At 39.4% G+C, this 14797-nt stretch overlaps 1 protein-coding gene across 3 annotated transcripts in view; it reads right to left on the reverse strand.

Annotated features, from left to right (window-relative positions):
* LOC121653404 (LIM domain containing preferred translocation partner in lipoma) overlaps positions 1 to 14797 on the reverse strand; it is a 201523-nt gene that overhangs the window by 98595 nt on the left and 88131 nt on the right. For all 3 annotated transcript variants that reach the window (XM_042006876.1, XM_042006875.1, XM_042006878.1), the window contains one exon: positions 8823 to 8945. In XM_042006876.1, the coding sequence (XP_041862810.1) occupies positions 8823 to 8945 (123 nt within the window). The remainder of the gene's footprint in view (positions 1 to 8822; positions 8946 to 14797) is intronic.

The raw sequence follows: 14797 nt of genomic DNA on the forward strand, positions 1-14797 counted from the left end.
CATCTTTGTTTATGTTTTGGGAAATCTGAAACTTTATTATTCACTTGGGATAAATTTGGATTTCTGAAATGAACTAAAGAGAGAAAACAACAAAAACGGAGAGCCATATAAATAGGTGGGATTAAAAATAAATAGAAAGACCTCACCAAAGGTTTTGGTTCTAACTTTGGAATAACTAATATGCCGGTACCAGAGGATCTCAGCCTGCGAGGGCTTAATACCATATTACTGGAGAAATACATTGACTTCTCTTGTCTAAACTTGACAAGTTGACAAACGTCCATTGTCCTGTTTTATTATGTTCTTATAATAAATGATTATGTCTTTTTTCAGCCCTTGTGAGGACCAACTGGGCTCTAAGTGTTTAAAAAAAAAAAAAAAACAAGACAGTAAATACATCTTGATGGGTCTATGCAAACATATTGTATAAAGCTTAAAAATATATATTTTGTATGGGGTTAAATTATGGAACTGCAACAGAAATATAAAAATGTTTAAACTACATATGTTTAATGTTTCAACTGGGTATCATCACTAATGTTTCAACATTGATTCGTAAAGCTCTCTGGATTTCAGGAGGAGTAAACAAAGCACGGTTTACATCCCGGGAGAGGAGGTGGAGGTGGTGGAGGAAGGACACAGAAGCATCTGGAAGACAGGACAGAGCAGACTCCACTTCTGGAGGAAGCTGAGATCCTTCAATGTCTGCACCAAGATGGTTCACACCCTCCCTCCACCTGTCTGTGGTGGAGAGTTCAGTCTCCTTTGCAACCTTCTGCTGGGGAAGCAGAACCAGAACCAGAGACCTAAAGAAACTGGATAAAATAATCAAGAAGATCTGTTTCTGTTCTGGGGACTAATCAGGAGCAGATAGTCCAGAGAAGAATGCTGAATATAATTCTTCACACCTTCTACACAACTCAGTGAGGAAACAAGAGGGTGTGTTCAGTCAGAGGCTTCTTCAAGTTCAGTACAACACACAAAAGAACGAAAAATCCTTCCTGCTAGCACCCATCACCTATAATAATAATAATAATAATAATAATAATAATAATAATAATAATGATAATAATAATAATAATAATAATGATAATAATAATAATAATAATAATAATAATAATAATAATGTAGTAGCAGTATTGTTTTAAAATTACTATTATTGTTTTATATTATCATCATTATTATACATTATTTTTACTATTATACATAATTATTATTATTGCAAATTATGACTTATATACTTTTTTACAGATGATTTACAAAGTGAAAGCATTCTGCTTTAGTCTGAGCCTGTTGATCAGCTCCAGTTTATTTCTACTTGCTGTATTGACTGATTAAAGAGTCTCTATAACTTTACAGCAACATCTACATTTCTGATGTCAGCGATAAGAGGTGGGAAATTAACTATGCTGAAATTCAGTGTTTTGGCTCCAGATCTGATAAGGAAAAAGCTAAATTAGAGCCAATTATGATCCCAAAACATTATTATCAGGTTTGGTGTAACGTCTGCTGTCACAGGATAAGCAAACAAACTGTAACACAAACTTAGTCAACTGTGTCAATTAACAAATGGCATCCAAGATGAAAATGGAGAGAAAACAAATGGGAATTATATAATGATCACATTTCATTACCCACTGTTATGCCACAGAGAATACCAACTAAAGCAAACAAAATTGTTTTGATGTGTGTGAAGCATCAGTGCCTGATGAATGCTTTTGAGGGAGCGCAGTTTAGATTTTTATGAATGAGCAGCAACGTCCATTTCGATTTTATCTGGAGGGCGAGTTCACATAAGGCTCCCCCTTCTTTCCAAGTCCAAATTTAACAATGGGGTGTGTGTTTGGGTGGGAGGATTCCTCTGCCAGAAGCTTGAGAAAGACAGCGTAGGTAGCTTATCGATTCTGGAGAGCCGGCTCTGTGATCGCTGGTGCACAGAAATCTGTAAATGGAGAGCATTTGTTTTTCTTTTGCTTGCACGAGCGGAAGATTAGTGTGCAGCAGTCGCTCCAGAGCTGGAGTACGAAACCCGGCTCATCGTACCCAAAGAGCAGTGGTATAGAATAATGCACAGAGAGTACAGACTGACAGGAGCAGCTGTGGAGGGGGAAAGGTCAACCTAAGTTAATCAGCTAGAATCAGCATCAGTGGAGGAGAGAGTAACTCAATGTGTGTGTTTGTGTGTGTGTGTGTGTGTGTGTATAATGCAAACAATCAAATAGAAAGCTAAATCTTTGCCACATGCAAAAGGGCTCTGAGAGAGAAGGCAAAAAGGGCATCATGATAGCAGAGAGGCAGTGAAAAAGTAGGGTCACGCCAACAAAATGCGCAGGATTTCATGACTAATACATGTCTGAGCATGTATGTGCACTCTGCTGACAGAGGTGCCTCGACCTCTCGCCAGTAGCCCTAAAAAGCTGCCGCCGCATTATGATAAAAATAAACATGCAGCGACTTTGACCCTGACAGGTAAAACCACCACAACAGGCATACATTAGGAGTGGGACAGGTGCACATCAATTTTTCAGGTCTTGTTGACAAAAGCTTTTAGACTCCTGCTCTAATATACACCGCGCTTTTCTCCCCCATGAAAGGTATGCACTTTTACTATATTTTATTTAGTAAAAACAAAAAAAAAGCACATCTTCTGGTAGCTCGCTCATGTTTGAGAAGTGATTGTTTCCTCATATTCCAACTGGATGTGTGGGCTCCTGCCCCCTGGATGAACACAAATACTTGTGTATGTTTATGAGAAAGACAAATAACAGGAAACAGATACTTCTGCATTGTGTTCAACACAGATAGGAGGTGATTAAATTCAACTCTGACACAAAAAGCTCTGGGTACATCAAGGATAAAGCGTACTATATATTGTCTACTTTGACATATGACCTAAGATAGACAAAAAAAAAGTTTTTTTTTCTTTGTTGTTAAAAACTGGTTAAAAATTTGAAGAGACACATGCTGGTTAAACCAGGCCACGTTGGTACTAAGGAGCCCAAAGTGGGCCAAGAAAATGAATCAATGTGGAGCTAAAATGGAGACTCATCAGACCAGTAACGTTTCTTCATCTTCTATTGTCCAGTGTTGGTGAGTGTGTGTGAATTGTAGCCTCAGTTTCCTGTTCTTAGCTGACAGGAGACACCCGGTGTGTCTTCTGCTGCTGTAGCCCATCTGCTTCAAGGTTGGACGTGTTGTGTGTTCAGAGATGCTGGTCTGCAGACCTTGATTGGAACCAGTGCTTACTGGACTTCCTGTTGGACTGGAGTCCAACCAAGTTCTTTATAATAATACAAACACAATGAATAAAACAACTTAAAAACAATATAAAGTACAGAGTAAATAAAAAAACAAATATAAAAAGTAAACTTAAAAAAATCATAAAAATTATGAAAAGGCCTGTTTAAATAAATTTAGCGGGTAAGAGTTTTATGTCTCGATCGAGGAACAACCAGCAAAACCTGATCAGAATATCCTAGAGCCCTGGACCACAGGGTGGACCACAACAGGTGGAGGATCATTCAAATATGCAGCGACTAAAAGGAGGCAGTGAAAACACCAGCTGATGATTAGATTTTGTTACTGAGATAAATGAAGCTACAACTGTTGTTGTTTTATAGTATTTTATTTTTCTAGGATTTATAAGATGAATGAATCAACAAAAAGTTCCTTCTGTAAATATGTTTTTAAAATATTCTATATGAAAGAAAATCCATAATTTAACTTCATTTGTTGACATTTAGTTTTATGAAACATTATTTAAATTTGTAAATGTAGTAATACCTTGAATGTATACTTATAAAAGGAATTAATTGAGGTGTAAATGTGGCAGTAAATAAAAACAACAGAAAATGCTGTTCCTGCTTGGACAGCAGGCTATACTGTCTTCAGCCATCTTAAATGGAATAAATAGGACCGTTTCTGTTGCAGCACAGCAAGCGCATGAGCTTCATCCCAGGACAAAAAAAAAAATATTCACCTATAGTCCGTAGTAATCTGTAATCTGCTGGTTTCCTTTTGACACTATAAAATGCGTAAGAAATGTATAAAATGTCAAAGAATTTCATACTTTCGTGGTAACACACAAGAAACAGCTAATGTAAAAAAAGAAGTGTTGCATTAATCTGTTTTTTAATTATGCATAAAAAAGTTATAAAGAATTAAATTGACAATATTTGTCTGCAACAACAACAGATGTAGTGGGAGTCTGTCCACACCTGCAGAGGTAAATACACCGAACACGGCGTGAGACCATCAACACCACCTACAGAGTAAATCAATCACTGGGAGTCTAGCACACACACCTGCTGCACACACATCTCTGCAGATCCACCTGGTTTGCCCTCATCTGCACTCAACCAGAGATGGTGAGACGTCTCACCTCTCCATAATCTATCAACACATAATTTCATGTTATCATCACAGCTTCCCACTTAACATCAGCAAACTTTCTGCACAACACTAATCATTAAGTCACACTTTGGAGCCACAGCATTCACCTCCTCTCTCCCCGTGTCTGCCATGTTTTCCGTGTGCGGTGCCATAATTTCAACTTTGTGTTGTAAAGCCATTTTTCTCCCTCTAACCAAAGAGCCAGGATTCAGTAAACTAAAAGCCCTCAGTCTTTGTCTCACGTTTCTCAGACGTCATCCTGCGCCGTTTTCCACCACGACAGCGTTTTACATTTGACTTCTACAGGTCCAGCATTCTCCCTGCACATAAATCAAATCAAATTTTATTTATATAGCACCTTTCATACATACAAATAGCAACTCAAGGTGCTTTACAGATAGTAAAATCCCCCAGAACCCCAACCCAATAGTAGCAAGCCCCCCCCCACCCCTTCCCATCAAACACACACACACATCACAGAGGGTAAAAGCAAGTTAAAAGGACCAAGGAAACACTGTGGTAAATTCTGGGGTCTAGTGGTGTGGGGAAACACTGAGATTAAACACTGTAAAACTAAATCTAAGACAATCTAAAAACCAACCTGGGTATAAAAGTAATAGTAATATTGCTAAGACCCATAAAATAAGAGAACCCGTGAAATAAGAGAATCAGAATGATAAAACAAATACATAAATGATAAATAAATAGAAGCTGAATACAGCCTGTGTATTAAGAATAAAGAAATGAATAAACGCTCACAGAAGAAGGCAGTGAATCTAGATATGTACATCTTGCATGAGGGCCCCCTCCTCCCAGTCTGTAGCTTAAATGAAGAGCTGCATCAATAATTCACCATCTCAGCCCTGCTTTTTGTCTTACGTGTGCGTTGTTTAATGAATAACTAAAACAGACAACATTTAGACATGACAACACAGAATGAGCTTCGTAACAGCTTGGAGATTTTTTGCACTTCGGTGCCGCTGCTTGTCCCTGGAGTGAGGCCCCCAGGGGCAGAACAGCCTCTCAGGTAATACTCTGTTTGCTGGAACATCTGACTGGAAACATGATCTGCATCAGGCTGCCGGCCCCTCTGAGACTTCCTGCTCCAAACACAACTGGTTAAGTTTTTTTTCTTTTTAATTCACATGTCCTACATTTATTATGTGTCAAACAATTTAGTGAACTGCCCAAGGCTTTGACTTTTTCCAAGTTGCTCCTAATATCATTTAATATCGACTAATGATATGGGTCACAACTCATTTAGTCATCATTACACCTCTGAATGCATATACTGTCTGTTTCTTATCAGATTCCTTCAGTAAACGCTGATCAATACTCAGATAAATGTTTTGCTTGAAAAAAATCCTGTATATGGCTGCAGGAGCATTTTCCAGGAATCAGGGTCTGGGTTGGCATCAATCAGCTGAGACGACTAGAAAGCAGTAAAATCTGAACAATAAGACGGATTCCTTCAAGTTCTGCTGCAAAAAGAAACTTATAGAAGTAAGTCACTTTAACTGATTTAAAGTGACTAATTTGGTGTTATCTGGACAAGAGAAGCTAATTTTGGGCAGTTTTCTGTTTTCTGCCTCAGTTTTCTGTTTTTCTTTGTATCAGACACGTAATCTGTCCCTCATACCCACCGAGTTTTGATGGTAACCCTTCAGACTTCATCACAAGATTAATGAAACAACAGAAACTGCAGGAAAACAGAGCCAACATGACAGTTTTCATCTATAGTAGAAAAATATTTTCTATATCAGTAAATAAAAGTTGGATTGTGTTTCAGTATATATATAATTTCATATCATTGCTCCTGAATCAGCTGTTACTGCAGATTTGATGATTTTTGTGTAAAATATGGTTGTTTGATCAAATTAAAGATTCTTTTTTGATCTGGAATGTGAAGGCCAACATATTAGAGAACTAAAACAGACTCAGACCCTGAAGCATTAAGCATGCCTTCAGTTTCATCTCAATGTCAACATGTCAAACTGTTTAGGACTCTGCAGGAGTGGACATGGCTCTCTACACATTAGCCTCTGTGATGCTAACCGTGTATGAGTATGTAATCGGTCTACAGGACAGTATAGAGGTGTGGACAACTGCTAAATGATCATTTATGCTCCTTTATGTACATAAAAAGGGACATCTGTTTCAAACGTTGTCGCCATCCTCATCCTTCCATGAGTCGTTTGTGTTGCCATGGTTGTTAAGTCAGTTCCTCCACTAGTGAGCAGTGCTGAGTTTAGAGTTCACTCCCGTGAGCCCACGTCAGTTTCGGACACCAGCGGGCGGCGGTAATGCTCTGCTATAAAGTTGTTTCCAACTGCCCAACACGCCCTAAACACTCGCATAGCCTTTCTTCATAAGCTCACACAATTTCTACATTTGTTGTCCTCATCTTCGTTTTTCTGCTTTTTTTTCTTCCTGATCCTCTTCTTCTTCTCTGGTTTGTTTCTTTCGTTGGTTGCATGTCACCTATTGTGCTCAGCAAACCCTGCGATTTCCAGTGGCATTGCTCCATTGTCTGCGTCAAGTGATGGATGGCTAAGCTCCATGCAAAGCTCATGTTATTCAGCACTGGAGTCCTGAGACGTTCTAGAAATGTTCTGGAGCGGTGGCATCTGAGAACCCGAATGTCTGCAACCAACGTCTGTGGAGATTTTCCAAACAGGCCCCAACTAAAACCGCCGGAACATCAGCAAGTCAGACAAATCACGAATGAGTCAGCAAATACTCCAGAGCATTAGATGCGGCTGTGCATGTGATTGTGTTAGGTTCATGGTCCTCAACAGTGAATTTAAGTTGCTCTACGGCTGACAGATTTCAGCCCAGGAACTTGTAACTGTGCAGACTAAAGGCTCCAACTACACATGTCTGGATGGGACTTGATTCAGAAAACCAAATTATCAGACCCGAGCCGTTTTCACACATGAACGTTGGAGATTTGGTCGGTCTTTTTCCAGTGTTACATCACCTGTGTGAACACTGACAACGAGCATTGCTCTGGCTTTGGCTTAATTTTGCTTTATCAACTTTATTCAAATATAAGTCAGAGAGTTCAGGTGAATCCAGCCTTTGCCCACTAATTACATCACGGTTCATTAAAATCTTTTGAAAAACGTGAGATCTTCTTGTTTCAGTCTTTAAATTGTGAGTTGGGGATTTTTATTGAAAGTATTTGGAATAAATATAGTATTCTGGGCAATACATTCATCTTAATTATTTCTATTCTGGAGGTTCATGAAAATCCACTGTATTTTGGTGTCAAACCAACTTTTCATGCTCTGAACCGACTTTTTTCCAGTCTGACTGCGCCGGCTGGTTCAAAATTAGGTTTGGGAACCATGAACACCGTGTCAGTGCCAGTGTGAAGTGTGGCCTGTTTCCTGCTTCCCAGTCACTCCCCACTCTTATAGATACATGTCCTACTCATATCAACTCAACAAGGAGCCCCAACATGCTGAAAGAAAACAGTGATGACGTGCGCGCTGAGCCGCCATCACTGCTGTGCCTCCAACGTCTTTGCATCCCAAACTGAAAACCTCCTGCTGTGATGTGATGCAAGGAGCAACACTGGAAAAAGGCCGACCAAATCTCCAGTGTTCATGTGTGAAAACGGCTCAGGTCTGGTATTTTGGTTTTCTGAATCAAGTCCCATCCAGACATATGTAGTTGGAGCCTTTAGTCTGCACAGTTACAAGTTCCTGGGCTGCAATCTGTCAGCTGTAGAGCAACTTAAACTCACTGTTGAGGACCATGAAACTGACATTACACAGACTGAGTGGGAATGGCTTTTGAGAATATTAGTAATCTGACACATGCAACACAGCCCTGAATCAACAGAAGTGTTTGTTCTGCAAAAAAACTGCATCTGACAACTGTTACACCCAGTACGAGACATTAGTTTCTTCACATAAACAGCATTTTGCAGCTTGATGAAACTGAGTTTATATTCATGGCAGCCAGACCTGACATTAATCTGATGTCTGTATCTGGAAAACTGCGATGGTCATTTATGCAGATAATGTTCATCCATGTAAAACTAAAAAAATAAATAGAAATCTGGGATGAGAATACTGGCCGACCAGAACAACCACATCTGAATGTGTCAGACTCGGTGTGTTTAGATTTATTCTTGTCTGAGATTTGATGTAAACATCTGCAGAAAGTTTATCTCAACAGCAGTTTTTTCCCACATCTGTCCAAACCTGCACAACACGCTGAATGCAGCAAAGCACATACTCAGTCAAATGAATCTTACTGGTCTAGAAAGCACCAGTGTGCTCATTCAGACATGAAGGTGGCACATTCAGTTTCTGTCAGGTTGCTGGAAAGCAACCAGAATTTCTTTCACCATTAAAAGTATGAAAGGAAAAGAATTGAAGCAGCAGTGTTTTGGTGTGTTAAGCTTGTCGGTGACGTACTTGTGTGCTTCGTGGCTTGTAGGGCGAGCTGCTCTCCAGGTCAGCCAAGATGCTGGTGAGGGAGTCAATCTCTGCGTCCAGACTGGAGCGCCGCTCCTCCAGGGTCTTTTCAGGTCCTTTAACCTATGAGACAAAAAAAATCCAACACAGCTGCTTTAAATCAAATTCAGAAGCCACTTCATGTACACTTCACTGTGAATTAATCTTTCCATCCTCTGTCTTATAAACTTCAAGTGGCCTGTCATCATCTGTCTGAGTGCTGCTGAGATGACTGGGCTTCAACAGGTTCCTCCATCTCTGCACAGATGTTTGCAGCTGTAGGAGAGCAGAGGGAGCGCTGCGTTCTTAGTCATCATCCTCATAAAGACCCTTCTAGCCTGGATACTCAGTTTGGCCAGACAGCCCATATCTGAGGCCATGTTAAAGAGCTCAGATATGGGCTGAATAAGACTAAATAGATTTTTTGCTTGAGACGAGTCTTGATTCAATACTAAAGAATAATCTTTTAAATCGAATTAAAATCTAAAGCCTTGATTGTGAACTGCTTTGAGTGTTGATTTTTCTTTTTTTTTTTTTTTTTTTTTTTTTAGATAAAACAGGTGATGGATTTTGTTTTTTCTATTCATGATCTGATGGGAGCTTGGTAAATGGATGACTGTGATCCCGCTGGAATATTTAATTTCTCACAGAATAGGATCAGCGTTTTCTTCCCCCTCCATCATATTCTACCCCAACTGCCTCTAAATGAGCAGACTGCAGTAAAATCAGCTCCTAGATTTATTTGGTCAAATTATCCAGCCATGTATTCTCACCACTTCATCCCAACTTATCCCTGAAGTAAATCCTTGACCTGCCCCAAGGTCTCCTTCCAGGTAGGACATGTCAGATACATCCCCCTGGCAGACATCCAGAAAGCATCCTGACCAAATCCCCACCTGCTTCCTGTTGATGTGGAGAAGCGGTGACTCTACTCTGGGATGTTCAACCTCCTCACCCTATCCCTACGGATGAGTCCTGCCACCCAGATGGAGGCTTATTTCTGCTGCTTGTATTCACCATGTCCTACAATGTGCATCAGCTGGTATATCAACAGCTTTTTGGCCTCATTACAACCTTAGCAGCAGCCTGAACCATCGTCTGCTGCTGTAGCACACCTGCTTCAAGGTTGGAGGCAGACATTCTTCCAGACATCATGTTTTCATGTGTGAGTGGATCCATGGTCTCAGGTGCAGTAATGACTGCACTACAGGTTACCACTGTACCACTATGTACAAACATGCACTGTCTTCTTTTATGGTTTGTTTAAGTCTCTAGCACCTATCAAACAAAGCCAGTATTGCAGTTTTAAAGCTCAGAGGGTTGTCACTTCACACAGAGTTGTTTGTCCATTCAGAGGCACCGTAGTAAAAATGGTAACATGGCATGTATATGGACCCACAGCAAGTAGATATAAATGGCTCATTCTAAGAGAATAAAAATATTAACTAGATACCAACAGAAAGATTTTTCAATGATGTATTAATTTTTCTGTCATTGACTTTTGCTTTTGTTACACCTTCGCCTTGACCAGGGCTTTAAATTACCACCTGCCACATGTGGGTTAAAAAGTAATTTGGTTGGTATAAATAAAAAGTTGGATGGGCTCCGCATCCCCAACGGTGCAAAGAGTCACCCACACTTTCTCTGCAGTTATACACAAACACTCTGGCCTCTCTGGGCGGCTGCTGCTGACATTTATCTACGGATGCAAAATCTATATTAATGGCTGAATTGAGCTCATATAGATGGACCTCATGAAGCAGAAATCAGTTCTCCCACATTGTACACATCAAAGTGCTTCAAGCTGAACCACATTCCCAAAAAGCACATGGTGGGGTTAAACAACGTTCACTGGCTGCTCTCTAAAGTTAAAGATAGATCTTCAGTAACGACAAGTAATTCCACCTCAGCGCTGCTCAAAGACATTCTCTCCTGCTTCTTTTTCCACACTTCTTAAACTTTGGATTACGGTTTCCAAGTTCAAATTTCACCTTGACCTCAGAAAATCCTTTTCAAAGCCGCACATCAATAGCAAAGACCTCTCCACGAGAGAAATGCTGTGAGAAAGAAAAAGCAACGTATTGTTTGAAAGACAGCATGCACTCTTCACCTCCGGTTTTTCACGGCTTTTGGATTAACAGTGTCTCGCTCTCTGAGCATCTCATCCAGCACTCTGCAAACATAGATGTAAATACATTAAATATAAAATGATGTTTTTAAATTTATTATCTCAAATGTGCTTCCCAGTGGTGTGGCGTTAGCATCATTGCCTCACAGCAATAGGGTCCGGCCTTTCTGTGTATGCGTGGGTGCTCTCCGGGTACTCTGGCTTCCCCCCACTGTCCAAAGACATGCATGTTAGGTTAAATAATCTCTAAATTCTTCTAGGAGTGAGTGGTTGTTTGTATCTCTGTGATGGACTTGTAACAGGATGTACTCTGCTTCTTGCCTAGTAGCTACTGGGATATGCCCCCCCACCCGTGACCCTACAGTAGAAAAAGCAGGTATAGAAAATGGATGAATGGATGGATTTCAAACATGCTCTCTAAAAAGATGATGAGACCCTCTGTGATTGGAAGTCGACTCGTGTTATGAGAGGAAGCCTGAAAACATCAGCGGCAGCAGCAACATCCCAACAGAAGTCACTGATTTATTCATCCACACTTTTCTGTTGAGCCTCAGAGCAAAATACAACCTCATCACATGAAAAGACACAAAACATTTAAGCAAAAAGAAACACAAAACTGTTACACCAAAGTCTGGAAAACACTTAAAATGACATGACCATTAGTGGCAGGGTTTTCTACAAAATTCCCATGAATTTCTCCATGAAATGACAGATGTATTTTTAGTCCTCTGAACTATGCTGCAACAGCAAGAAGACTTCTTGCAACTGCCTGCGGGGGCCTTTTGAGTTGGTTGGATCAGTGACTGCTTCTTATTCTAATGTTATGTGTTTGGATTACCTGTCACAATCTATTACAGGCAGGGCTTGCCTCCATTTGGAGGCAGAGCTGCTGCTTAAAAATATCTAAGGCAATCATGAGCGGAGATAAACAAAGCAAAACACTAATGGCTTCTCTCAAATCAACAAAGGAAAAAACAGACCAACTTGTTTAACAGTGGTAAAGAGGAGGATGAAAGGAAATCCTGCAGTCTTTGTGCTGTGTAGGAATTTGCCATAATGTGGACAAGAGCCAAGATGAGAGATTTGTCTTTCCCTCTCTGCTAAAGGTTCGGCTTTTACGTGTCATAATCCAGACATTTCTCTCCGCCTGGGTGATAAAGAGCACATTTCTGCCTTATCCTGAGTTAAATACCATTTAATCCTTGATTTATTCATTTAGTTTAGAAAATTTCTCTGCTGAGGCCTGCAGAAAAAAGAAAAATAGATACCAATACACGTTTTAACTGACTGGCCTTTTTTCCCCTGAATAGTTAGTAACTATTTGAGAGTTCTGCTTTAGCGACAGGAGAAATAATTAAAATCCCAAAGGTGTACTAGAGAATTGAGCTGCAGGTCGGAATCACTGTCAGCGGAAGGATAAAACAGAGAAGATGGGGATGAATACAGGAAGGCACATTTAAACCTGACTGGTTGCTTAATATCTTATATAATATCATCGCGTCATATTTTAGTGCAACTGTCTTTACATTTTAGAGCAAAATAAAGTGGGAAAATATTCCCATGGAGCCTTTATATCTGTAAAACTCCCCAGCATTTATTTTAGTTACAGGACTTATATGACATCAGCATGAAAAAAGAAATCTGTAGCAGGAAAACTAACTACTGCACATGTGGAGCTGGACTATTTCCCAAATGACTAGTTCGTGTTCTAGTGAGGTCAGTTCAGACTTCGACACACCAAATTCCTCCTGTTTTGCAAAAGATGTGGAAAACATAGATGTTTCTGTAGCCGCTGCCATCTACTCTCAAGATTGACCATAACTCACCTTATTCTTTACTTCAAATGTGAGAAATCATTTATCATTCGGTGGCTGTGAGCAGATCTAGCACACATCCCATCTGCAGGACCAAATCTTTTAATATTTATTCATTAGATGATTTTTATTTAAGTTAGAGGGGAAATACGCGGAAATTCTTCAGCCAAAAGATAGTCAGAACGTGGATAAATATGCAGTTTTTTATTGCTGGACTTTAAAGGCTCAGATTCACTTAATCTAAATTCATTTTCTACAAAAATATATCTGCATATTTTCTCTCTTCACTAATGACAGGTAGCACTATGTAACCTTTTGACTTTAAAAATATGTGTTTCTTACTCGTTTTAATGGCACAGGGATATTTACTATGTACATTCCTGGAGCCGTCGTTACCCTGCAGAATTATGAGGCTGAGAAACTGTACTCCACAACTTTGTTTTCAAGGACGCTGCGTCACTTTACAACCGAGTTTCACTTTACTGAACCACATCATAAACTGGCAACTAGATATCAACATTCTGTCCGTTTGGTACGCACACCGTGGATGATTAGCCACATAAATGCAAGAGGACATTATCAGAGGAAGAAAGGAAAAAACAGAGAAAAAGACAGAACAAGGAATAAGAAAAGAGTCAACATCGGACTGACTTTTACTGGCTACAGAGATCTGGGAGAAGAGACAGGATGCAGAATTAACCGTCGTTACGGGCACCTGCCTGAGTAAAGTTCAGTATGGCAGCTTTAAGAGCTAACTATCATAATTTTAAATATCACTCTGTGGATCTTACTGAATAAAAAGTCACTGTGGATAAGAAGCGCTGCATTTCAAGAAGCTGAAAATAAAATAAAAATAAAATCAATAAAATAGAACAAATAAAACAAAATAAGCCAAGAATGAATAATTATTAGCTTATTTTATTTTGTTTAATTTATAAAATTTTAAATTTAAAATAAAAACAATTTTTTGTAAAATAAAATAAAATAAAATAAAATAACCAGAGATACCACATAACTTTTTGGGGCAACTTCCATAACATTTGGGTTTCTTCTGTTGTTTTGTGTGCTCCTTTGATTCAAATCAACAACTTCATGAATTACTTGTTTTATTAGGACAACATAAGACAAAAAAATCAGTACGGAGTGAACTGAGTGAATGAATGAATCAAATGATGTTAAAAACCACACAGACCAAACTCCAGCATCCATGATGGTCCAGATGTGCATCAGTGTATGTTTAGAAAATGTTAAACTACCTCCTCTACAGTTCGTGGCCAAAAAGCAACCCAGACACGTCACGTGGTGAAAACATTCAGCGCTTAATTTAACCAAAAAATGCAGATATTACAACAGCTGCTCTCCTCAGAACTTAGAAAGTTGTTAGAAGAGGTGATGAACACACACCTTTTAGAATCCTAAAATTCTTTTTTTTGGTTTTAACCTAAAGAGCTCTAACTCTGTTGTATTAACGTGATGATGCTAAAGAGACTGCACGCAGGTACAGCGCACACACCTGTACCTGAAAGCAGAAAAAGACGAGTATCAGATCAGAATTCAGTATCCAAACTAGCAAAAAAAAAAAAAAAAACAGCAATTGTGGTTGACTTAAAAGAAATCAGAGCTTGTGTGGAGCTTTAATGATTTGCTGAAACGTCTTTATGGATTTCTAGTAAGGGGTGCAAACGTTGAGGGCTTTCTGCATTCCTAACTGTTCATGTGTCTCTGAGCTCTGCCAGCCCTGGATGTTTTGAAGGAGAAGCCACTCTGCAGGCTGGCTCGGCCCAACATTCCTTTGGTTTAACAAAATCATGAAATAAGAAGTGTCTGCACCTTTTTAAATAAGTGTCAAGTTTATATTAAGGTCATTGCACCGCATAAAAGTATGTTTACTGGTAAACCTAAGAGTGTGTTTCCAGAGTGAAGTTTTTGCACACACTGCATAACAGACAATAAATGTGTCCCCAAACTTACAAAGGAAACATCCATTTAGGTTA

The sequence above is a fragment of the Melanotaenia boesemani genome, chromosome 14 (assembly GCF_017639745.1).
Source record: "Melanotaenia boesemani isolate fMelBoe1 chromosome 14, fMelBoe1.pri, whole genome shotgun sequence".
In the NCBI taxonomy this organism is placed as follows: Eukaryota; Metazoa; Chordata; class Actinopteri; order Atheriniformes; family Melanotaeniidae; genus Melanotaenia; species Melanotaenia boesemani.